Source organism: Taeniopygia guttata, chromosome 8, assembly GCF_048771995.1.
Source record: "Taeniopygia guttata chromosome 8, bTaeGut7.mat, whole genome shotgun sequence".
In the NCBI taxonomy this organism is placed as follows: domain Eukaryota; kingdom Metazoa; phylum Chordata; class Aves; order Passeriformes; family Estrildidae; genus Taeniopygia; species Taeniopygia guttata.
Window position 1 is genome coordinate 10,325,618 of NC_133033.1, and position 26,257 is coordinate 10,351,874.

The following is a 26,257-nucleotide window of genomic DNA, read 5'->3' on the forward strand; positions in this document are numbered from 1 at the left end:
TCTCACTCTCCATTAGTACAGGTATTATGTTTGTTAATCTCCAGTCACCCAGAACGCCTCCCTGACTTGACAGATTTATTACTAAGAGTTATGACTAGACCTGTGATTTCACATATCAGCACGTTTTTCAAGCATTCTGAGGTGGCGATGATCCAGGTCCTCAGCAAAACAAGAAGTCCTAACTCTGACTGTGGTCTGTGGTCCTTGGCACTCCCACCACTCTACTTCTGCTGCCTTATTCAACATTGTCATCTGCAGAGTACTGCAGTACTGCCAGTTTCTAGGGCACACTTACAGGTGTTTAATCACTGCTGGGTCCTCTCTCATAGAGGCTTCCACCTTCCTAACACCCTACGCTGCACCAATCTTAGTCCTGCCCATCCTAAGTCTGAGGTGCAGCTCCTGGGGAATGATACATGTGTATGACCAATAATACTGTCCTGAGCTACCACAGGAATATATCTAGGAGCAGATCCAACAGTGTGAGTTACTGCTTGACCACCTAAGGGTGTCACAAAAGCAGCTTTTAGAAAGGAGCTATGAAGGGAAGGTTCAAGTGACATCATACAAGAGACCACATTCCCAAGGAGCTGTGGAAAACAGAAAGCTTGAGGAATGCCTTTACCCTTTGATGTGATCATCATTTATAACAAACCTTTTTAAGCACATGTCTATTTTTGCCTTCCCTGTAAGTTAATGCTTCCATACAAAGGGATACTGTCACTAGTACAGGTTAAAGTTTGCCTGCATAGCAAGTGAACTGATGCAGAAACTGAATATGGGACAGGAACTGCAATGCCAAACACTCACCTGACAACAACATCATAGTCATCAATTTTTAACCCCAATGACTTATTTGCAAGTACTCCACCATTTCCCACAATAATACATCGCCGGCAGCTGAGACTGTGGAAGAAACAGAGGAGAGAAGTGATTTTTGTAGCAGAACTTCAAACACACAGAGAGCACATATTTAGTTTGCATGTGTATGAGAACTACAGGAAACCTCTGTAAATATGAAAAATTATGAGGGGGACACTTGATCCCCAGCTCACCTCATCATGCCCAGGCATTACATGTGATACACTGCTTTCAACACCTCACACCACGTGTGGCATAATGAGATGAGCTGTCAGGACAAGCAGCTCCTCTCCCCCCACACCCCTGGTATGATGGGCTTGAATCAAACCCATCTGTTTACTTGAACCATCTCATTATTCATTCAGCACTGAAATAACAATAAACCAAAGGCTTAGTGAGGAAGTCTTCTCTCCAAGCAATTTTATGAGTGCAGGCAGATCTTGTCAGGTATCTGGGGTGTGCTCACCTTGCTGAGAACAAAATTGCTGCTTTTATCATAAGACTTCAAGAGACAGAAAAACATTAAACTGAGAGAAAAAAAGATGCCCCACACATGCCTGTCCAGTAGGAAACATATATGGAGACACAATAGGTGAGGAAACGGAAGGAAAATAACCTTAATTAACAAAGAAACAGGAAAGAGAAGGAAGAGAACAGTTTCTCGTGGAACCCTGCGTCACGAGAACACTGCAGCAGATGTTAAAAAGCGATTTTGTTTTGAAGACAGAGAAAGGACTTCTTTCCAGCCATCTAATCCCAAATGCAGCTGGCTCTTCTGGCAATGTGCCTCCATCTCTGGTAGTTCACTGAAGGAATACGTGTCTGCAGAGCCTTTTTCGGAAAGGGTCCAAGGCAATCAGTTGTTTGGAGCAGATCCCTGAACTAGGCAGCCTTCCTAGCCCCAGGCATAGTCAACTGGTCGCTTCCAGGCTGTCCTCTCAGTGAAAAGTCTAAAGAGCCAGCATGAGGAAAGCTGTGCTTATGTGGGGTCCCTTTTTGCAGAGCAGGGCTAGAGGGCACTCAAAAGACTCAGCTAAACCACTAAAGGTCACTCTGCTGACAAAGACATTAGCTGGAGACACATGCAGAATTAACAGAACCAAGAAATGCCCAGGAACAGCTTCCCTGCCCAGATAAAGTTTCATTGCAGATCCGAACCTTTCCAAAAGAAAAAACTCCCTCATGCAGATGGACATATTAGCCCAGTATCCCCAAAGGCTGAAGAAGCATGTGTTTATGATAATCAAACCACAATAGAGAAAGAATATTATAGATGATAGCATACCAAAAAATCCCCAAACCAACCAGTTCTGGCAATGAGGAGAAATCAGACACAAGATCTGGTTCAAGCAGTATTTTGTGACAAAGAGAGGGAGAGTCAATCCCAAGTACACCAAAATGAGTGACAAAGATGGTAACAGCTTTGTCAAAACCCTTAAGGAAAAGGTGCTGTAGGAGGGAGAAAGACACATAGTTCAATTCTGGCCAAGTGATATTTCAGAAGGAAATACACTCTTTTGATGATTATGACAGGAAAGTTTGACGTCCTAAAAAACAGACTGCTGGGTGAAATATTGTACCTTCTCCACTCAGCTGTGTCTCAGCTATGACTCCTTTTGAATTTTCTGCTTTGAAGGAAAATACAGTGCTGAAATCCAAAGGCTGTGAGCTCCAGGCACTCCACTCTTTCCTCTTCCCACTTACTGTTAGGATGTTCTTACCAATTCTGAATACAGATCTGCTTGTTTCAACCTCAAACCACTTAATCGCTTTCTTCACTTTTCTGCTAAATTAAAGCACCATCTACTGTCAGCAGTCCCTTCCACATCTGCACAAGATCCACTTACTGAGAAAGCACTGTGTATAAACATCTGCCTCTCACAGGGCAGACTGGTGAGCATGAGCTGCTGTGAGATAGAAGAACCAGTTCCACCAGCCAAAGCTGCTCCAGCAGCTTCATGGCTCTGCTCCCACACAGGACTCAGAGACTGATCAAACCCCACTCCTAATCTTCTATTGACCATACAAACTGGAGTGAGCTCATGACATCTTGCACACTATGGCAGCTCTTCTAGGTCTTGACTCCCACTTGCAGTACATCCCTGAAAAATTCTCAACTTCCCCTCAGATCTCCAAAATACTGATTCTGGAAGACCAGCATGCAGAGCTAATGCTGCTCAAGGCAGAGTGCCTTTTACACAGAGATTTTTACTTACATCATTCCAATTCTCTTCTTACAGTCATTGGTTTGCAAAATATAATCCTCATCTTGTAAACATGACCTACATTGTTGCCTCGGTGATGCCTGATTTTTGATTTGGCTCCAGTGAAGGATGCAACAAAATAGTCAAGACTGTCTTGGCCCTCCTGCTCATTATTTTCCCAGTCTTGGGTTCTGCAAATTTTCCTAGTGGAATTTCACATTTACTCCAGACTGGTTTTAGCCCCTGTGAACACCTGCCAGCAGGATTACACTATAAGTGTCACTAAAGGATTAATTCTCCACACTGACAATAACTTTTTAAAGCCATGTAACATATCCTATTCCTAAAAAGGATACCTCTAAATGGTGTAGCATAGAAACAGAACATAAAGGACTGAGACAAATAACTAATGTGTGCCTCTAAAAGTTTACCATTCAAGCTTCTAGTTCATCTAAAAATATATCCTCTACATGGCAAGATTTAATTTTCGTAAACCCAAAGTAACATAACATCAGTTATGCTGCCAACCTGGCTCTGCATTCTGCAGGATTTTTCCTGCAAGACCTGCAAACGAATCAACTTACAGCTACCTCTTTATTAGCTCCCATATTTCTCCAAGAATGGCTGGAGATACAAATACAACATTTGCTGTTCTCTCAAACATTCCAAGAAGGGCTAAAAAGCAAACACTAATAACAACAAGAATTTTTTATTTAACTCTTCATTGTTTACTGATTTTAAAAGACATATAATTGTCATTTAATACCCTTGTAGTTACTAATAAAGGAATCACAGAGTATTTAATTGTTGCTGTAAAATGAGACATCTTTCTATCTTTACCCCCAAAAATGAAACAAATACTTAACCGAATGGTTCTGCCTTTACTCATTGTAATTGATAGGTTAATCACTTTTGCCCAGCTTCATGTCTGAACCACTTTTCTACCCTCATGGTTCTGATATATTTAAATGCATTCTCCTTTTTCCTTAAGTCTGCAGATAAGATTTTTCATTAGTAACTTTCTGACCCTAAGGTCTCATCTTTGATCTTCTAACAGCTTAAATTTCTTTCAAATGTACTCTGTCTACTGATTGTGCCTGAGCATGGGAAACCTGCACAGTCATTGCTGGCTCCAGGCAAGTTTCTGGGTGAAGAAATGCACAACGCAAGCAGCATCAGTTACAGCTCAATTGTTTCTCCACAAAGAAGGGTGCAAACACCTTTGTGCTTGTTTACACAGTATGTCAAGGCCCTGTTTCTTTTCCAGAAGATTTCAAGGATTGAGCACATCAGACACAGCCCATGTTTCAGTTTGCTACCAGGGTGGTATGAAGGACAGTCATGGACTTTCCACAACAGATACTCCCTAAAGCCCTAAGCTGGGAGCTGCAGCCAGATGTACAGACTCTTGACACAGATACTCCAAGGTTCAGTTCATCTACATGAAAAGCAGGATTCATGCAGATTTTCTTGAACAATATAGAACTGTAAACACGTATATGCTTTGTAGCAATTCCTATTTCCTCTTCTCTCTTATCAAAGTGCTTTAGGGATTTGTCAGGGGAGAAAAACCACAAAGCCTTTCTTTACACAACTTTGGATCTGAAGGCTTTGAGGAAAGATAAAACTGTTCTGTTGTACCTTTAGGGTAGTTGGTGCATAAGGAAGCTTAACATATTCTGGCTTGATCTGGCTGCTGTTACTTAAATGAGTGCTATCAACCTGAACCAGAGGGGAACACACACCTCTCTTGTTCTATCAAATCCCTTCCTCACTTGTTCAGGTAACACGCTGCATTAGTAAAGACTATAATAGTTATAAGCTCAAACTTTCAGTTTTCTTTCATTACTAGCTGGAGGCAATACAAAAAACGTCAGTCAGGTTTTTATATTTATGTCTTTTCACAGGAAATTTACATGTCATCACCCCAGAGACGTAACCTAAAAATCCACTGAAGTGCAGCCAGCAGATGGGCTGTGAATTATAAACCAAGCCCTGATCCATTTGCAGAATGAGGGACAGGCCACTGGAGGAGCCACTAAATCAAGCAATGAAAATCTCAGCAATATAAGAGGGCCTGGAAAAACCAATGGAGGGCAAGAAGTTTCAAAGATGAGGCCCACTGACATCTGTGTGAGAGAAAAAGACATGCCAGCTCAGAAGGAAGCGGTCAATAGTTCTAGAGAAAGTCCCCTGGATCTCCAGACTTTTCCAGACAAGTTCAGGGTGAATTGTAACTCCCCTCCCGAACATCACTGGAGCTTCACCTACCCCTGCCCTGGAGCAGGAGCAGGTTACCATTCAACACAAGGTGCTGTAATGAGGAGTCATGAAGAAAGCAGGGCAGCATGTACACTGTTACAGGTGTGAACCACAGCCTTTGTTCCCATGCCCTCCAGCTGCTGCTAGATATAACACAATGGAGGGATTAGTGGAAGTGAATTGGCAAAGCTGCTCTGGGATGATGAAAAGTGCACGCATACCCAGAAGGATCACGTCTGCCTCATTTCAGCACCATGTCAGTACATTGTGTCAGGAAAGGTGCATCAGGATGCCCTTTAGCACAGGAATAAGCAAACAAACAAGGTCATTTCCAGGGCTTATGAGAGGCAAGTGAATGAAACTTCTCAAGGACCAGCTTTGTGAAGGAGGGCAGAAACGGAGAAGCTTGGGTAGGAACAAGACCAAGGGCTTGGTGTAGAGATCTCCCACCACACAGCTCTAATCCTCTCTTTCCTTTCTGTGCTCTCACGCACTGCTCTGACCTCACCTTTCCTGCCTCTCCCACCCTTCCCCTGGGAAAGCTGTATTCAGTGTATAGTTCCATGAGCACTTACTCCAATGGGCTGGGCAGTGCTCATCCTCCCCACCCATCCCAGCCTCTGCCTCTCCTGCTGCCATTTCAGCCCTGTGCCCACACAGCTCTTCAGTGGGAGGGGAGCTCTGGAAATGAAGTCATTAGAATGACCTGGGTTGAGAGAAAAACTCATAAACTGGAATCATCTCACTGATCTACTTTGAAGTCCCCTTTCAAACAATAGCAGCAGCATAAGGAGAAGGGCAGCAGCAGTAGCAAATATGGCTTCTTAGATCTGCCAACAGAGAAAATGTTGATGTAACTCCATTCTGAAAAGACGGTGAACCTGGAGCCTTTTTCCCGCTTCTAGAATCAGCCCACTAGAATTCTGAGAGCCAACAAGAGGAAGGGCCTACATAGAACCAAGAATGGTTTGGGTTGGAAGGGACCTTTCAAGGTCCCCTAACTCAGGCTTTCTCCAGTTGCTTCAAGGTGTTGAGCAAAGGGGAGAGGTCTGGACTTTTTCCGTGACCAGTGAGCAGGAAGGGATTGGCTAAACCCAAGGCTCTGCCCCCAGCAGGTGCTGTCATAGAGGGGAACTGTTAGGATCTGCTTGAAGCTTGAGACGAGATGGGAAAGGAGCTAGACTTCATCCACCAGTCTTCTCCACAAACTTTTTAGGAATCCAAAATGGCAGATACCTGCTGCGGCCAGCACTGGAATTCAGTGATGACCACAGCTGAAGAACATTTCTGGAATGATACCCAAGTCTTCCTCTGTGCCCTACTCAACAAGCAGGTTTAGCAGACCAGCACTATGGCAGCCTTCACACCTCCCACAGTTCCCAAGCTCTTTCTCCTCATAACTCCTCTGTTGCAACTCCATCCACCTCCTCCTTTAGGCTCTCACTTTCCAGCTTGCTATCCCAAGCCTCCTTGAGTCCCTTTCTCTCATAAACACTTCTGTTTTAATCCTTCCTAAGACCTCCTCACTTGGAAGGGCTTTGGGAGGTATTTGATGGTGATGCATATGTACTACACAATCAACATCCAGTGATATGGATTTATCACAATTCCCAAGGAAACAGTACTGCCCCAAGATATCTGTGTGTTTACACACCACCAAACCTTGTTGCTGCAATGCCACAGAAATAAATGTCTGGCTTGTTCCTGAGGTCTCATTTGCACTTGATATCTCATGTATTTTGCATATATTTCATGGGGCTTAAGTGTTAGATCTTTCCTATCTCTGCAGCAAACCCCTTATAAAGAACCCAAACCAAAGTGAGCAGCTCATGCCAGAGTCATTATGTTTCAGAATCTCCTGCAAAATTACTTTTAAAAAGCCTGAAACATTCTACACCTCACAAAACAGGTGAGCAGCAAGGGTCACAATTACATTAACCTTCACTGCAAGAATCTTCCACCTGCCCTCTGTCATTAACATTAATTTCATATGAGCTACCTTCTGAAAGAGTCTATATGTGGATTTTTCAACAGATTAAAATCTTAACTCTCCAACCAGAACTGAGATTAGCCCCAGATGGATGAGACTCAGTTGTGTACAAAATCTCTAAGAAGGTCATTTGTAAAATGGTTTTACCTTCTGGACATAATTTCTCAAATTAATCCAAAGTCTGAAGGCTAACCCTATCTGGCACTGCTGTGAGGCAGCAAACTTCAAAGAAAGCTAAATTAACACATAGACTATGCAAGACTAAGAATAAGCTTTCACACAGAAAGTAGCTCCCATCTACAGTAGGCAAGCTCTACAACCAGCATGAGAGATGCAGAGACCTATGGAAAGGCTGGTTAAGCTTATGAACTTTGTCGTGAAAAGTGGGCAGAAGGGGAGCTGGGCCAGAAAATAAAACCCATGTGTTTAGAAATCAGGAACTGTGTTCTCAGCCTGGGTCAAGTACTACTGGAAATAAGTATTACCAGGACTTTGAAAAGAGCTCAAGTCCCAGAGTAAAAACCTCTGACAGCTTCTGAAAAAAAAAAACAAAAAAAACCCTTCCCTAATCTCAGAGGTGGCACTAAACCAAACCTGCAGGAAAAATGGAAGAAATGACAGAAATGCAAGGACAGGAAGGACTAAAGGACTATCACTAGGAAGCTGATTGTAAACATGGCAGTGAGTTTCAGAAACAACCTCAGCAACAGAACTGAAGAATCAAAGGAGCTTCTTCTAAAGGCATCAATTCAAATATCACAGGACCCAGGAGACTGCTATCCTGTTCACCCTAGCACAGGCTTGGCCAACACAACCAAACATTCCTACTTTGAGAGTGAGGTATTAATGAAAAACATTGTTGAAATAAGCCAGTCCCTTCTTTCCTTCTAAAATTCCTTGTGATTCTGTTGCTCTGTCAGAAAGGCTGGAAAAGAGCAAAGTGATTATTGAAAATTGCTATTTACCTATTTGAAAATGGGGCAAAAGGATGTCTTGTAACAACATATGAAACAAATGATTAGGAAATAGTCAAAAGCTAAATGCTTTTTTCTACTTATGTTTGACTTGACAGAAGTCTCCAGAGTCTACAGATTTACTATAAAGAGGACTCAGTTTTCAGCTCCTGACTTACTCATCCACATTCAAATGTATTGGCAATAATTTCTGGCAAAAAAAATCTATAATGTCTAACAAAATTTATATAGGACATATGGTAAAGAATCACTTCTACTTCTTCTATTCTGAAGGCTTCATCTTACCTGTCAAGAGCTGGAGTTAGACGATAATCTTTGGTTGCTGACAGGATGGCTTTGATCAGATTATCTGGGGAGAAAGGAAGAAGACATTAGGAACAAGTTCTGACTTCTAACGGAAATGAGAAACAATGTGGAGTAAAGCATCTGAAGCAGTTACTTGAAGGAACTGAAAGGTTCTCATTAGGAATGAACACTAAATTGAATATTCCTATTTTCTCTGGACAATGACCTTCACACACAGCCTGCAAAGACATGTTATGTGCCAAATTCTGATGCAGTGTGTAATAGCCTTGCACAGAGAGTGTCACAGGAAACAAGCACCGTACATTTTATAGCAGTGATTTCATATCCCCTGCCCTGAGATGACAGTTTCACAAACACTTCAGACACGAAAAGGCCAGCATCACTGGTCACTGCTTGCCTTCAGAAAAGCTCTTATGTGGCTGAGTGGTGAACTGGATGCAGGAACAGAACCAGGCTAAAACGGATGCTTTTTGCTCTGTGGGTTACTTTCAGTTTAGGTTCCTTAGTCCGTCTTTCTTCAATTAAAGCATCATAATTGCATAAAGAAATGCCCATGGAACTGCAGCCTACACTGACACCCTGCAAATGCTGCAGCAACCAGATGATGTAAGTTATGCAAGCATAGGCATACAGACAAATTAAATGCATTAAGTTGCAGAAGCACAGTGATTACATACAAATAATTCTATCGGCTATGGAAACTTTGGAGTCTGCTTCCCTCTAGATTTTGTCATTTGTCCCTAATTTTTCCATCTCTCTCCCCCAGAGAGGTCCAAACTCCTTTACCCAACTAAGGCCAAAAGCAGTAAGGCTCTGGCTAATTTGTATTTACAACTGTACCAGTAACTTCAGAATGTCTGTACTAGTTTTGACAAAAAGTCCATCTGCCTCCAAATCCTGACTCTAACTGTGGTCTTAAGCAGATACCTAAGAGGACAACAAAACCAAAGCAAACAGATGTATTTCCCTGAAATTCTCCTATTTAACTGTTTTCAAATCAGGGATTTTGTATGTCAGATATAGCTTCTTTTATCTGGTAACTTGCAATTATTTTTATTCCATAAGCTCAGAATCTTCCTCAATCCATATAGACATGCAATCACTTCCCTTCACAATTTTGAATGTGGCTTCTCTGAACTTCATTTATACTGGAAAAGATTGTGAACAATTAGTCCCCTTCCATCTTTTCTTGGGAGATTGCAAATAACTCTAACATCCTCAAATATTTCAGTCAACTAGTTCAAAAGTTCCTAGGAAACACCAGTGAAAATGAACAAATAAGCCTCATTTCTTTACAAAAGACTAAAAATGGTAAAGAAACATTAAGAAAACTGACAACAAGTGATTTTTCACCTCTAACTTAAACATCTTTCCTGACAGACACTAATTACTGCAATCAGCAAAGATAGGGGAGACCCTTTCACATTAAGAATTCTGATCTTCTCCACTGTGTCCTTCCTCAGCAGCAACAGGACAAATGTGTGGCATAAACACAGGAGCTCAAGGCAGCCCAAATACCAAAGAGCTTTGAACCTGACAACAAGCTGGCCAGACACACAAAGATGATAAACAGAAAACTCTGACAATTACTTCGAGATTCAGGGAAGTTTTGGATATGGCAGCACTGACAGCACCTGCCAACTATTACAAGCTGGGGAGTGTGATTACCTTCACATCACAGTTTGGAGAGGAGTAAAGGACGAGGCAATTCATAAGGGTAAAACCAACTTTGATAACAAAATAGTGGTGTTTAGTTTTCCTTCATCTCAAGAATTTCTTCTGATGCATAGGCAGCAGGCTTCCCCGCCAACAGGAACGCTACTCCCCTAAATCTGCTGTAACAGCAGTAGGTTGCTGTGACCTCTAATGGCATCATGCCACAGTCCTCTCCTTGGCCTCCTTCACACCTTGGCTTTTGCTGGACAGCATACTTTACTGACGTTGTTTTCCTACATTCTCAGAGAAGACATCAAAGGATTGCATGTCAAGGGCTGCAACCTCCCATCTACCAAGCTTTTGTTATGCCAGGTTTGCTCTATCGCCTACAAGTTACACCCTGCACTACTTGGAGACCATCCCATGGACTATTTTAGAAAAAAACATTAAAACAATACAGTTGAGTGATGCACTCAAATTATTCTGGTTTACTCATCTTGCAAGATAATTAGCAATGCCTTCTTAGTGAATGCTCAGGAATGAAATAAAACTGTAGGAGTGGATGTGGCAGCATTTGAACGGAGGTGCTTCCCAAACAAAACAAGTAACAATATCGAGCATTCAGTACAGATTATGAACGGACAGATAGGAAATAGCTCTTCAACAGACCCCACAGTCCAGCAATACATGGCATCCAAAAGTTTTGGAAGTTGCACAAATCTCAGTGTTACTATTCAAACCTGCTGAACAAAGCTCAATAAAAGCAAAGTACTTCACTGTCAAGGGTTCACCCACAGCAGGAATGAAGGTGGCACCAAGTTCATCTGGTCTAGCCCTCTTTTGGAAGCCAGGAAAAACTAATGGCTGGGGGAGGGGACAGGCACTAAATCTTTCTGGTTGAGCTGGAACTCTACTTCACTGTTGCACTTGCACCTTGACACTGGCACTAGGATGGAAAGACATGACCTCCTCCAGAAGGATTTACTTTATTTTCTGTATTTTCCTGGGGAAAGGTTTTAAGGATCACCAGATGCTGCTGTGGCTGATCTGCAACCGTGCACAAGACCACAAAGCAGTAAGGAGCAATAAGGAATCACTGGCAGGATCTTTTAATACAGCTGGGGCAAGGTGGAGGATCACTTGCAGTCACCACTGCAAAGACTATCATCACAGATTTCTGGTGTCAGGGCTCACCTCCAGGCTGTGACTAAAGAATATTGGGCACCAGGAAAGCAGGTACATTATGTAAAGTCAATTGATGAGACTTGCTCTCTCCATGGTAATAACCTGAAGGGGGTGATGAGCAGTCTGCCTTAGACATCTGTGTACTGAGTGAAAATAATGGGTGCAAGTACATGTAACAAATACTACAAAGAACAATTCCTTCCTGCTTCAAGTAACAGGATTTGTGCACAGCCACTTCCTGGAAGTCAAGGACTGAAAGAAATTTTGCAAGGACAAAAGGCCAAGTTGTCTACATGAACACATCAGCAGGGCAAGTAATCTACTGCAGTCTTCTGCAGCCATAGGCTGTTTATTATATTTTCTTCTTTTGTCATGGAGAATTTAGATCACTGGGGAGAGTGGGAGATTATTTAACCCATTCATCTATCAACCACTATGCATGCACTCTTACTATGAAAACAAGGCAAGAAGCCTCTGCACATTTTTCTCCCGTCTAGAGGAGGAGTTGACTATATTTATCTAAGAATCCTGAGTTATCTTGACATAGTCTATCAACTTTGCCTTATAACATAAGAAGATTCAAAAGCCAGCTCAGTACTGGATGATTTGTCTGAACACAAGTACATATTGACTTCAGGTTGACCCTGAAATTTTCAGACATTTGGAAAAACTAAATAGTTAGAAATTAGGCAGACAGTGACCACACAGTGAGAATCAGCCTAAGTCTCAATTCTAGCCTTTTTCTCTGTTATTTATGTGAAGGAATGGAGGAGACCTTCACTGTAAATGTCAACAACACTTAAAATTGTTGTTTCTAATGCAGAAACGTCTTGCTTGTATCACCAAAAGAAGATAGGAGGCCTTTCCAGTCCACAGGGCTTACTGCAGGCATCTCACAGGGTCTACCTTCTGCCTGCCTTGAAAGCAGGCAAACTGGGATGTTTGTGCACTCTCAGTGTCCATGAGAAGAGGCTGTAATTCTTCAAGTTGTGTATACCAGCCGCCTTCCTCAAAATCCAGCACGCCTACATGCCCCAGCTGGCAGCAGTAGGTGTGAACTCCCTGCCACAGGGGACAGCTGCAGTGCTGCTGCAGTGCTCAGTGCTTGCCCTGGCAGCTGTGGCCAGTGCCCATCTCCACTGGTGGTCACCCAGCTGCCACCCTCCCAGCCAGCACTTCTGCAGCTCCAGGGCATCAGCTCCAGCTTTTGGGAACAGACTGACTCGAGTGAGGTTGACTGACATTCTGTGCAGTCTGCCAGCAACTGCACATGGGTCCCTGTCCCATGGCAACAGAATGCCACGTGTGTGTCAGCTTTGTGGGGAGAGTAAACTAAACACCACCAATGCTATGGATTAAACAAATCACAGTATTTACAAACAAGTTCTTAGCACAAGCCAGTGCATACACTTTTTTTCAATACACTACCCAAAAGTTCAGCTCTGTATAAAATTCTTCCTTCAGCATTTTTTTACCTTAAGGTCTTGCTCCATATGGGAGCTGAGGAATGACCTTTAACAGAGAAGTTTTTACATCTTTTGAAGAATGATCTTTACAGCAAGTCAAGGGATGCGATTCTTCCACTCTACTTAACTCTAGTGAGGTGACATCTGGAGTGGTGTGTCCAGTTCTGGACTCTTCAGGACAGAAAATATGGAGCTCCTGGAGCAGGTTCAGTAGAGGGTAACAAAGATGATGAAGGGACTGGTGTATCTCCCTTATGAGGAAAGGCTGGGGGAGCTGGGCCTGTTCAGAGGTGAAAAGAGAAGGCTGAGAAGGGACGTAATCAATATCTCTCAGCACCTGAAGGGAGGTGTCAGAGGATGGACCAGGTTCAGCACAGTGGTGCCAAGCAATGGTACAAGAGCAAACAGGCAGAAACTGATTCCCAGGAAGTTCCACCTGAATATAAGGAAGAACTTCTCTGTGTAGGTGATCGAGCACTGGGACAGGCTGTGCAGGGGGGTGTGCGACCTCCCTCACTGGGGATATCCCAGAGCCATCTGGACACAATCCTGTGCAACCTGAATTGAGATGAGGCTGCTTGAGCAGGGAGGTTGGATCAGATGACCCAGGGTGGTCCCTTCCAGCCTGACTCATTCTGTGATTTTCCACTCTGGTGCCCAGCACAAGGCCATGGACCCAAGTCCCACCACATGTTCCATTCTCTCTTCCAGAAACACCATGTCCAGCTGTAGACAGTCAATATTTTTCATACTTTTGTGAAGCTGGGAATCCAGCTACAACAGCTACCTGTTACAACAGGTATCACAATGTATCTGAAATTCCCTGCACCGCTTCTTTTTATTATTGATCAGCAGACTTTAGGAGGTCAATGAAGGAAAAAGCATCTATGAAGAATTCCAGAATTAAGCAGTGCATTGCAAACATGTGAACTGGCTCTCAAAAACAGCTAACTACAAACTGAGGAATCTGTCCCCAGATCAAAACTCGTGTGTAAATACAAGAGAGTGGTTTCCTGTGGTCACTAGCTGTACCAGATTTAGGTGGTTTGCTGGAGATACACTTTACTAACAACAGGACTTTAAACTGCTGCTCCTAGCAAGATTCCCATTGATGATTTTTAATGGCATTAAGACAAGAGGCATATACTGTTGCCTAGACACAAAGCAAAAGAAAAAGAAGACAGAATGTGCATGGTATCCTTCCTAGAAATTTTAGAAGAACCTGGCATGCATTAAATGTAAGCTCCATTAAAGCCCTTAAGGCCTATTTTTATAACAAGATATAAATAAAATACATAACATTTAGACTCTTCATTTACATTGTCGTTTTGGAGCCTTCGGGGATTTTTTTTTCCAAGCTTTTCTTCACAACCAAGAGTTTATTTTTTCAGAATTCAAGCTTAGTTCCCAACATAATCCCAGGGTTTGGAAAGTTGGAACATTAATCTAAAAAACAATTATGAAAAAAAATGGGCAACATTTTGCAATAACCATGCATTAACAATTTTGATCTAAACTCGAGTTCAATTCACAGGAAGCAATAAAGTCCATAGAAAGAGGCAAATTCACACCAAATAAAAACAGTCCTTGAAAGATTCACAGTGTGCTGGTTAAAGACAAGCAGGAAAATAAATACAGTTGTTATAGAGGGCTCTACATTTTGATGATCCTTCACAAGTGGCCAGGCAATATCTTCAAGGCCAAAAAAACTCAGTAATTACTACAGTGATTCCTAATTCTGCTGACACTTGCTGAAGCATTACTAAATGGCACTTCAAAACACAACAGCCAGAGAATATCATCTCTTCTCTTTAGGAGATAGAAAAGAGGAATGATATAATATCCATGTTTCCATTGCAATTCAAGACTTCAGTGAGGAACTCCAAAATGAAGTAATCCAATTAACTGAAAACTTAGGGTTTGCATCTCCCTTCTCAGTGAGTTGGGAGCAGGACTGTTTTTTAGGCACACTCAACAGCAAAGCATCAGTTTTGATTGAAATAAGGGACTGCACTGTTGTACTTTCATCATGAGAATTCAAGAATGAGAATGGATTTAACTTCAAAATTCACAACATAACTTCCCTTTAAAAGTTTTATTCAGTAATGGAAAGGCAACCCTCTACCTCTTCTGAAACGTTCAACTTTTTTTCCCCTTCAAACCACTCATTTCTTTTCTTTAGGATATAAAATCTGCTAAATTCCCTGGGGAAACATCAACATTTTTATATCTATATTCCCACGTGATAATGGCAACTATTACCAATTTTGGTCAAATGCAAAATTCTAGTGGAATCTAGTTCAGAAATGTGTCTCCAACTCAGGAAGAAACGACAATCTTGTTAATACCAACTCTGAACAGAACTAATGTCTATACATGCTTGTGCTTCTGCTTTTTGTTAGAGGAATAAGACATGAAGAACAAAAGAATACTTACAGTAGGAAAATCATCTGTACAACAAAGTACCACTAACAAAATGAGGATAAAGTTGGAGAATTAAAGCATAAAATGCCTCATTCAGACCTAGTCAAATGCAGGCAAGGTGACTGCATGTGGTACTGCAGTCTCTACAAAGAGCAAGAAAATTAGGTTAGAAAAGACCTGCTTTTCTAATGCGCTTTTTTTTCTTGAATCAGAAATTGTCATGTCCAACTGCATATGTTTTCTCAGAGATTAAGTATTGCTCATGCCAAGAAAGCCAATGGAAAAGAAAAAGCTATGCAAGAAAAGAGCATGCGTGAAAAGAGAGGAGATTTTTCTCCTAATAACACTGTGATATGCCAACTTTTGCAGGCCTGAAAACTCAACATTTTCACTGGAGATGAATGACCTCTGCCCCATGAGACTACTGAACAACTGCTGAGCAGCACTGAACCATGGCTTTTCCCAAGAGCACTGACACAAAAGAAAACATCCAAATAAAACCAAGTACAAGAACAGTTAATCATTGCACAATACATCCATTAGCATTGGTGGTCTGGACAAAGACTTAATTCCTTTGTCACTGAATGTGTCACCAGTTCCAGACATCCCTCCAGTATCAAGTGAAAATACAAAGTCTCCTGGCCAGTACTTCATATTACATTTGATAAAACTGTAACATTTCAAACACGTTCTTAATATTCCCTTATCACTCTGGGGAAGAAATTGCTTCTTAGTGTCTTGATGGGAGGGAGATTCTGAGATGGTGACAACAGAATCACTCCCTAAAAAAATAACTATCACCTTCAAAGACAAACTGATTCAGGGCCAATAAGCAGCCTCTCTGCTCAAAACAACTGAGCAGGAACAAAGGTGGAAGTGATACCTACAATTACTGCTAAGCAGTGAGACAATTACTAACTAAATGCATAGAGGAGATCTTACACTGATCACATCTGTTTAGTTTTTTAGTGTATGCTGTGCCATATGTTTTCACTTAAGTTAAAAAACCAAAAAACTGCAGCAACTCTCCCGTCCTCATTACACAAAGAGGATGCCAGATATTAGCTACTCTTTCTTCAGAAAGCCTTTTATATTCTTGAAACCACATGTACTGAGAAATTCTATTAATAGTCAGGTATTTCTCCAGTCTTGTTTGTTGCCCTTCTCCAAATAACTCTTTCCTTTTGCTTTAGCTACAGAGGTAAATTTGGGGAGGAGGCCCCCTGGGATTAATAATCTTACTAACACTATAAACAATTTTTCCATTGCTTATTCATTGACAAATTTAACCCTGAGAGCAGTGCCCATGCTAGAGAATCTCTGCAACTACATGGACAACATGGGCATATTCATACCTCCACAATAACACTGATAGAAGCACTGCTAGAAAAAGGTGCAAATCCAAAGGAATACGTTCCAATTTAGATTAAAAAAAAAAAACTTCCATGTGACTCGTTTAAGAGCCCAAGATTGCTGCAGTCTCCCTGCTCTTCACTGAAAAAAGTTGCAACAACAGACTTGGTGGGTGCTGGGAAAGAATTCCTACAAGCAAATTATACCCTTGCAAATGGTGAAACATGGGAGGCACTCCAACATTCTAGTTAATGCCAAAACAATAGCCTGGGATGCAGGAGAGTGCTGGGAGGCTGGAGCTGTCCCCCACAGGAACCCTTGACATTTGGAGCTTCTAGAGTTCCAACATCTTGTTACAGTTTGATCTTCTCGACAACTGTGAGAGTTGACCAATTTCATCATGCTCCTCACTTTGGCTATAAACACAGCAGCAAACAAATTGGCAGCAGGGCATGGGCCTGCACGGTCCTACTTGAGTCCATACTAATAAAGTGTTAGCACAGTCCCAGATGTGTTCACCAGGGCCAACAAACATCCTCCTCTACAATTCTCACGCATTCACAGGCTAATACAGGCCAGTGACCTTTCTTGATAGGAAGCCTGGACATAGCCACTCTATTTTTGTGGGGGGCAGGGAGTTAATCTGTTTGAACAATGAGCTCAACAGCGTTCACGACCACAGGACAACCACTTTATTTATTAATAGAGACGGAGTCATCGTTTCCAAGCACTTAGAGTGGCCCATCCCGTTTCCAGACTCTGTCAAATCCCACAGTAGGGGACAACAAGTTAGATGTGGCAGACCATCTCAGTTTCTAAAAGTGTAGTCAAACATGACACTGGCCTGTTTGTCAACATGGGCATTCCTCATTTAGAAAACCTTGATCCAAATTCTGAAATATAATCTTCTAAGTACACAACCAGCTGCAGAAGTCACTGTGCAAAACCTAGAGCCACTGTTACATGAATGGCCAAACTAGGTACTGGTAGTGACCATAGTGTCAAAACATAATCACACCTCTTCATACCTACTATTTCCCCTATTCTCTGCACACAGAAGAAGCCAGAATTTCCACAAGGGCTACAGACACCTATGATGAATGCAACATCATCTTCAACCCACTGGATCAACTCCAACACTCCTGACAGCTCTCACCTCTGGTTTTGTCCCAGGTTGCTGGGCATTGTGATCAAGTAATTAGGACTAATCCTTGGTCCAGATCTTTGGTGAACAGACAACAACTAGACCATATACTAAAACTCTACCTATTTAAGACAGATTAAGAAAAAGGTACAACAGCTGCTCTTAAGTTCCTCTTAATCTATTTCTAATACCTAGTTGAGGACTCTCAGAACCAGCATTCAAAGAGGGTTCGCTCAAGACTTCATACCACATGCTTCATCTCAGAAAGCAGCAGGGTTGCCACCTGCTTATTCTGTGCCTCTTTCACAGAATGCAAGTAATCACTAAGGCTGTTAACCGACAATAGCAGCAGTTTCCCATCTGACACAGGATGTGCAGTATTCCTACTCCATTAGTCCATTTCACAACCAGCAGCATTGAGGGAAAGTCTAAAAACTTTCATATGCATTACCATATTCACCTTGAGGGCTTCTACACACGAATGCTCTTGCCAAGAATGGAGCACTCTGTCCATAAAACCTCCTTGCCTGGGCTGATGGCCAAATCAGAAAATAACCACTGGAGTGAAGGAGTGAGAAATCTTTCACAAAGAAGCACTGTTAAACTTTCTATGTTGTACTGAGTATTTTTAAGCATCTGGAGATAGGAGAACTGTCTTTACAATCAGATTCTCATAAAAGAAAATTAAAATCTCTGATGGACTGTGTCAAAATGATCAGCATACTGCCTTCTCTTTGATATGATAACCTTTAAAGAGCAGTAGTCCTGCCCTGAAAATTTCTGAGCCATTTCTACTCTTTTACATGTAATTTACAGAGACGTGTTATTCCAAATTAGTGCAGCCCCGTAGACAATACTCCTCAAAAGCTGCTTTCCCCTAAATATTGCAAGACGCATTCTTGCAATCTTGGAACTATCCTTTCTTGGATCAGTAAACACAAAGTGATGGATAAAAAAGGACTTAATTCAGCTTTTTTTTCAGAGACAAAACAAAGCAAAACTTAGGTAAGAAGAGAAACTTTAACAAAAGAAAGTAGAAATGGTGGATTAGCTTCCAAGCTACTAACAATCCCTTGGTTTCATAACTGTAGCATTTTCAAGCTACCACAGATTAGTTTCTAGAAGTTCTTTGGCACATGTAGTATCACTGAAAGTGAGCTCATCCTGTAGCTCTACTTCAAACACTAAAAAACCAAATTCAAAAGACCCAAAAAGACCCAAACAAACAAAAAGCCATTTTGCACTTGGAACAGATCACAGTGACTTAAAACCAGCAGGTGATATTCACCACAGTTCTCAGCAAGGTCTTCCCATCACCATCTCAGCTCAGTCGGTGTCTATAAACACCAACCACCTTTCCCAGTGTGGTGCACGTCGGAAATCCCATCTGACAGTGTCACGGGGCTGCCTAACACACAGAGCAGAGCTCCTGCCCCATCTGTTTCAACACAGCCACATCTCTCTACACTTTCTCAGCCACCCTGACTACTCCTTTTCCCATGCACATCCCAGCTCTGACAGTCTTCACCTTGCACCAGCACGTGACTGAGCTCCACGCTGCCTGCCTGGATCATTTGTTTGGATATCATTAGATTGCCCTGACTGAAAGCCCTAATGAGGTGCTGATTCCATCCTCCAATCAGTTGTCTGAGCCCAAATGCATCCCATGGGACAGCCAGAAAAGACTGATGCAAGAATTCCAAGTGATGTGTAACATGAAAGGGCGCCATTCGCATCGCTAGGACTCACAGCCTGTCAGCGCGGCCATTAGAAATCCGGGGCTACACAGATTTATAATTCAACCCTCCCACACACAGAACTTGCTCTAGACTGAAACTTGGCACAAAATTCAGTCCCAGGAGGGTGTTAAAAAAATAACCTATTCAACAGTTTCCGTCCCATGGCTTCAGCTCTCAGCCATTTAAATAATGGCAATTTCTCATTTCTCTCTTTAACTGAGGAAATCCAATATAAACCAGCAGATTTACATAACATTGCAGTGGTGATACAAGCTGGCAACAAACCCAGAGAGAAGGCTGCCAGAGCCATTCTGTCATTCTCTTTTGGTGAATTTGTCCATTTGGGTTCAGTTTAATTGAATGATTTTTATTAGGTCTAGCTGACATCACATGTAACCTGCAAATCCCACCTCCACACTGGCCAGGCATCTTGCCCTAGCTTTGTACACCTTGTGTGCTGGTTAGAAGGGGACAAGCCCTCCTGTGGACACAGCAGCCTCCCACTTGTGCTGCCACTGTTAGTTCTTTGCTGCAAACTCTCCTGGCTGATTTAGAGGACAGTAATTAGCTTCCAATTGAGCTGCAGAAGACTGACTGGACAAGGAATGGACAAAACAAAGAAGGGAACTGATGTAAGCCAAAAGCAATTTGTCAGTAGAGCCTTTGATTTGATCAGAGATTGTTCCACAACTACCACACCTGCTTCCAGGGAGAGACACAGAGCCAAGCTTTCTGTGGCTGCAGTTTTTTATCCACCAGGTATTTAAATTCCTACTGGATTATCTGTAATCTTGAGTTTGTCAGTGGAAAAAAAAATTCCAAGTTGATGCAATGTCACAAAAACTTATTAAATACACAGGACCTCAGATAGTCTACAGCAAATCACTGCAGTGAGCACAAGCCTTCTGCTCCACCACCACTTGGACAGAGAGGCTGTGATTGCATGTGTGGGACAAGTGGGAGCTTGTCACTCCAAAACAGATCATCTTCTGGGTGGCCTACTGGCTCCCATCTCATCTACCAACCACCACTCCTGCTTTCCTACAGCACATCTGAGGCACAGCTCCTTCTACCTCATTCCAGCTGGAGGATAGGGCATATTAAAATTATCATCAAAGCATCTGAACTTACTTTTCTTATTTGTTATATAAGTAAATAAGTAGACCAACTATAAAATTCTATGATAAGACAATGAAGATTAATGGTCAAGCTCAAGATATCTTTCCTGTTCTTTAGAGAATTACTGACTTAAAGGTACTTCAAACCAGTTTGAACCCTCTGCTGCTGACAGCAAAGCTGCTACAAGGTCTTCTGGGCAGGCAGTGTCAAAATGTTTCTTCTAGAATGTGGTCGTTGGTCTGAATTGCCATTGTTGCACTGATTCTCCACATATACCAAACCATCTTCCCTAAGGCCAGCCTCTGAGGTCCACAGTCCTGCTGTAAAAACCCTTCTGCATTTCTGAGAACTACATATACAATAATTCTCTCAAACAGGGGAAATAAACTGAGACCAAAGGACCACCTGAGTTTTCCAAACAGAAAAGAAAATGGGCCAGCATCTGCAGAACACCTTCTCCAACAGCTGTAGTTTTCTCATACCTTGTCCTTTAATTCCAAAGGGGGGTACAAAGTCCCTGATACGTGCCCATTTCCTGAAGGAATCGTCCAAGAACATTGGTGCCGGCTTCGAGAACCTAAGAAAACCAAAATGAGAAAGAAATTAACTCCTGAACTGGGAAGGATACACTTCTGCAGAAATGTTGAGAGAATCCATACCTAAATGCAGATTCTACATTGTCACTGGCAACAGAGTAATGTGGAAGATTTTACTTTAACCCAAAATGACTGCAGTGAAACAAATCTGCCAGAATTTGTGCCACAAGGACACTCAAATCACTCAAGTCATGAACCTAGCAATCACTTCCACTCAACAATTTAACACTGCCCTAGTACTGTTTGGCTATTAATTTAGCAACAATAAATTGTAAATTGCAAGCAGGGTTTAGGCAGTTTGAATTCCAGGTTTGTGAGCCCAAGCCAGTTTATGTTCTGTCTGTGTGAGTATGTAAGGAGTCTGCTTTGGCCTCACTTGTGCACATAAACAGCAGCTATCACCACACAGGCAAGAAAACAGTTCAGAAGATCATGAAGCAGCTTGTAGTTTACAGAGAAAGGAAATGGAAATTCAGTGTCTTCTTCAGCATTCATTAACGCATAAATGATTCAAGAGAGGTTCCTGCCAAACCAAACAGTTATGATCTATCCAAAATGCCTTACAAAAGAGAGACCTAGTCCTTCTTAACCATGTCATTATGGAAATACATTATCCTAATTATACCCTCAACACACAAACACAGCAGCTAGTAAAAATTTGTCTCTTCTAGAAACGATTACTACAGTGGCCAGAGAAAAGGAAACAATTAACACAGAAACATTAACTTCCATATGGGACCATTTCTGAGTGTATCAAGTATACTAGAAAGTATGCTAATGCTATTAGAAATCTGTTCATTCAATCATATCAAAACAGTAGCAGAGATGTTCTGGATCAAAATCAATCCCACCACAAAAAGGAATGTACTACATGTTCAGAGTCAGAGAAAACACCTCCACTACAGAGCAAGGTACATGCCCTTGAAATAGATCCAGCTTGGCCAACCTACACATGGGAGCAGGACAGATGTAACCCATGGGTTTAGCTCTCCCTTCAGGCTGTTTCTGTACTCAGCATGCAACTCTTACTGCAGTCAGATAACCTTTGAACTACCTGATTTAGGGTAAACTTATCTACACTATACCACAACCAGCTACAGAGCAACAATTTCAGATAGCAGCACACCGAGGAAAGGATGGAATGAAATCCAAATTATAAACTGATCCAAGTGAAGTCCTATCATAGATGCTCAGTAAATAACAGATGCAGAAAAGGAAAGAGACCAAGAGAATTAAAAAAAACAAGAAGACTCAGATTCACCCATGCATACTGCTTCACATCCACTCCTGCAATCTTTAAGAAGATCATCATAACCATAAAAGAAAGATGCACAGATGACATGGCTGATCTAGAAGGTAAGGAATGTTTTTTCCAGAGCTGAGAATCACAAAAGTATATATATAACTTTATCTGCGAAAAGGTGGAAGAGGTATGTTAGATATATTAGAGCTTCTGAAGATTTTAAGTAAAAACAACCCACAGGCCTATTTAAAAACAAATACAGAACAATACAATATTAACTGTAACACATTGACTCTGAAAATATCCTGAAAACTTCAATAACCTGACAAATTAGTTCAACGTTTTCTCACACATCTTGGTACACCAACATATAATTACTATGTTTCCTGGGGGCACCTCCAGGGATTTACCTCCACTTCCTTCCAACATCAACAGGAGGAATTTTGGAAGACTGTCATGCAAGAGCTTTTATAACCTGAAGGGCTGCAGCATAGATGCTCACAGCCCTTCCTCTACAGCCACCCCTCTAACTCAGCAGAAGCCAGTCCCACAGAGAAGGTCCCTGTTCTCCCCAAGCAGCAGCTGCAGTGCGGGATGACAGCATCGCCTGGGGCTCAACAGCACCTTGGGGCTGCTTTGTGAGGTCACCAAGCTACTCTGTTTGCTGCTGTGATACACAGTCTCCAGGAAAAACTTGGATGCTTCAGAAAATGCATATATGAGCAGGTTTTATTCTCTTCTCAAGAAACAAGAGGATTCCAGAGGTGCAGCATAAATAAAACCTTTGCCAGTTCAGTTCACCAGCTTCATGAGAAAGCAGGTACAGACTATAAGGTCGTGCCTAACTCAGAAGCTGGTGTTATTTATACACACAAATAACTGGCCTGTTTGCAAGTGATACATCTGGAAAAGACAATTTACAGCAGTCTGATGTGGACTAAGGGAGTGCCCCTCCCTAATGCAAATTTCCGCTTACGAAACGTGCCTGGTAAATCCAGGAGGGAAGTCAGATCCCCTAAAAATTCCTGGACCCCAGGGGACTCCCAAAAATCAGCAGATGCTAAAGGCATGACTGATCTAATGCTCTGTGGCGTCACTTCTGCATGTGACAACCAGGGCACCAAAGTCATGCCAAAGAAAGAGAAAAATGATCATTGGCCTTTTAATTGTATTTGCTACAAGTAAATGTAGGGATTTTTCTAGCAAAGGACACAATAGCCTTAGACTAGCTACTATTATTTGGTAATATTTAATACTCCTGTATACAGGGCCATAGAAATGGACTTTTAACTCATACTTTTGCTTCATTTATGAAGGAGGAAGAACAGTTTTGGGGAAATATTATATCCATATGGGAAAAAAGGGAGCAATTAGAAGATATTTTGCTGCCATAAATCTTGAAAGTAATTCCGTTTCGGAAATATTAAGGAATTATGAATGCTGTAAGCTCATGCGCTTTGCCACCTCAATAAATCAGAGAAAGCCAGAGCTGATGTCCAGCAGTGACAGGGAAATGCTGTCTGCCAGACTCTCCAGGAGCATGGCTGTTCTGTCTCAGCTCTGAACTGCATCTGGCGTATTCCAGGACCCTCCAGGAAATATTGGGATTTGCCTCAAACAGGCCATGGGAATGCTCTCTGCAGAGCACCTAAAATACATTCCAAGGAATGCATGGGAGTTTGTCAAACAGAACAAGCAAATGTTTCTGAATGATGTTAAAACTCTGCACGTACTGAGCAGCTCAGTACTGGATGCTGCATTTTGCCTGTCACAGCTGCCTAAAGGCAGGTTGGCTTCACTGGCAACCACAGCTCCAGACCCAAAATAGGTTTGTGCTCCTTCAGAAAATGGCACAGAAAGTGAAATATTCGATTTTTTAGTTTTAAATTTTAAGCACTTCCTCTCTACCCCAAATTCCATAATGCAATCTCATTGCATGTGACAGCCTGAAAAGTTGAGGAATTTGGCTGCTTGTGGCACACACTTATGACCAGTGTAATTTGAGAGAGAAATGCCAAGCATCGATTCAAACAAATCTCTTGTTTGAATGGCATACCCTGCTAAAAGACAAATGACATCTAAATGGACTAAATGCTTGACATGATAATTGTGAGGTACAAAACAAATCTCTCCCAGTTCTCAAGTTTGAATTCCTCATACAAAGACAGTAATAAAATCTCAAACAATTTGTCACCATGCACAGCGAAAGGAAGCAAACGTTCTGCCAGAAATTGTTCTTAAACAGGAATCTATAATCACACAAAAATGTGATATATATTTGTGCCTATGGGACTCTGGCTTATGTGACAAAACATTATATTTCCAGTTCTTTCCTCCCTGACAAGAAGAGTTGTGACCCCAAAGCATTTCTGAAGGCTGCGTTAGCCTGCCAGAAGCTCCCCAGCCAAGATTTTCAGCCATTCCATTTTGTCCCTGATACTGAGGCCACTTCACAGTTACTCCTCTTTGATGAGAACTGAAATACTCAGCATAAGCAGCACTAACTTCCCAAAGTATCTTGCGGTCGCTGTGCAAGGTAGCTATGGGACAATTTTAGACATTGAAACTTGACTAGAATCTGTTCCCTACTCCTTATCTGCTGCTTTCCAGGCAATTAATGCATAAATGTGTAGAAGAGAAAAAGCTACATCTCAGGGAAGGTAAAATAAATAAACCGATTTATGTGTCTTTGGTCTCAGCAGGGAGGGATGAAGAAAAGGTCAAGTTCCTGAATGAGTAAAGGAGAGACAGGACCACATTTCTGAGGAGCCACAACACCAAGGAAAAGCAGACTGGTAGCCACTAAACTCCACTGTGAGCTTGTATTTCAGATTTTCCCTTTTTTAAAAAGATCCTCCTTTAAGCTGACCTGTGCTTTTGTTTATTCTTTAATTAAGGAGAATCAATAGTGCTGGAAAACTGAAAGCTGAAAGAAAAAAAAGCCCAAACAGTGCTAGAACCTAATGCTGTGCAGAACCTGTGCACATTGTGTTTGTAAAGGGCAAGGAATGGCTTCTCTCTCTTTTTTTAAACCACACATAAATTATTTATTTGTTCTGGCATTACTTCTATCTTCTGTTTGCTGATGATCAAAAGCATCCATGGTCAGACAGAAGGCACAAAGTCTACCAATGTTATTAATTAAATACAAACTGAAGCCCTTGAGTGCTGAATCATTAGCCCTGACACAGACATTTATGGAGGGAGAGAATCTAAACTAACTTTTTCCTTACTGAGACCTAGAGGTATGCTGTCTCCCTTGCCTCCCTTCTCTGGGGAACAGCATGGTGTAACAGCATAGGAATGAGGAGGTTTGTGACATCCTGATTTTACATTTCTTATTGACATTAATCCTCTGCCAAAAATCCGAGCACCTCAAAGATTCCTCAAGGAGCTGAAAAATTTAAGAAACTGCATTAATAAGGATTAAACCCATCCTACAACCAACATACTACTTTTCCTATACCAGCAAACAAGCCCAAAAAGAAAAAAAAAAAAAAAAAAAAAAGATGGCTTCAAGAAGAATATCTTTAATGGCACAGATCAGGCCAAAAATTAAGCTGATCTTAAACTGCAGAAGTCTAAAGTAAAATAATATGGTAGAGAGAACTTAGCACTGAGGAATGGCTGGTCAGAGCACCCTACCAGTGCCATTTGAGACCATTTACAAGAGAGTGTGATCTTGTAAAGAGACCACCACAGATCCCCACCCACCTTCTCCCCTTCTCTCTGTGC

The 26,257-nt window shown here is 41.8% G+C and overlaps 1 protein-coding gene across 13 annotated transcripts in view; it reads right to left on the reverse strand.

The window, feature by feature from the left end:
• Window positions 1–26,257, reverse strand: part of ST3GAL3 (ST3 beta-galactoside alpha-2,3-sialyltransferase 3) — a 180,324-nt gene that overhangs the window by 49,960 nt on the left and 104,107 nt on the right. For all 13 annotated transcript variants that reach the window (XR_012057133.1, XM_030278917.3, XM_072932793.1 and 10 more), the window contains 3 exons: window positions 21,166–21,260; window positions 8,577–8,640; window positions 811–906 (listed from right to left, as the gene is read on the reverse strand). Coding sequence is in view for 12 of the 13 variants with exons in the window: in XM_030278917.3 (XP_030134777.1) it covers window positions 811–906; window positions 8,577–8,640; window positions 21,166–21,260 (255 nt within the window). In the remaining variant the exon portion in view is untranslated. The remainder of the gene's footprint in view (window positions 1–810; window positions 907–8,576; window positions 8,641–21,165; window positions 21,261–26,257) is intronic.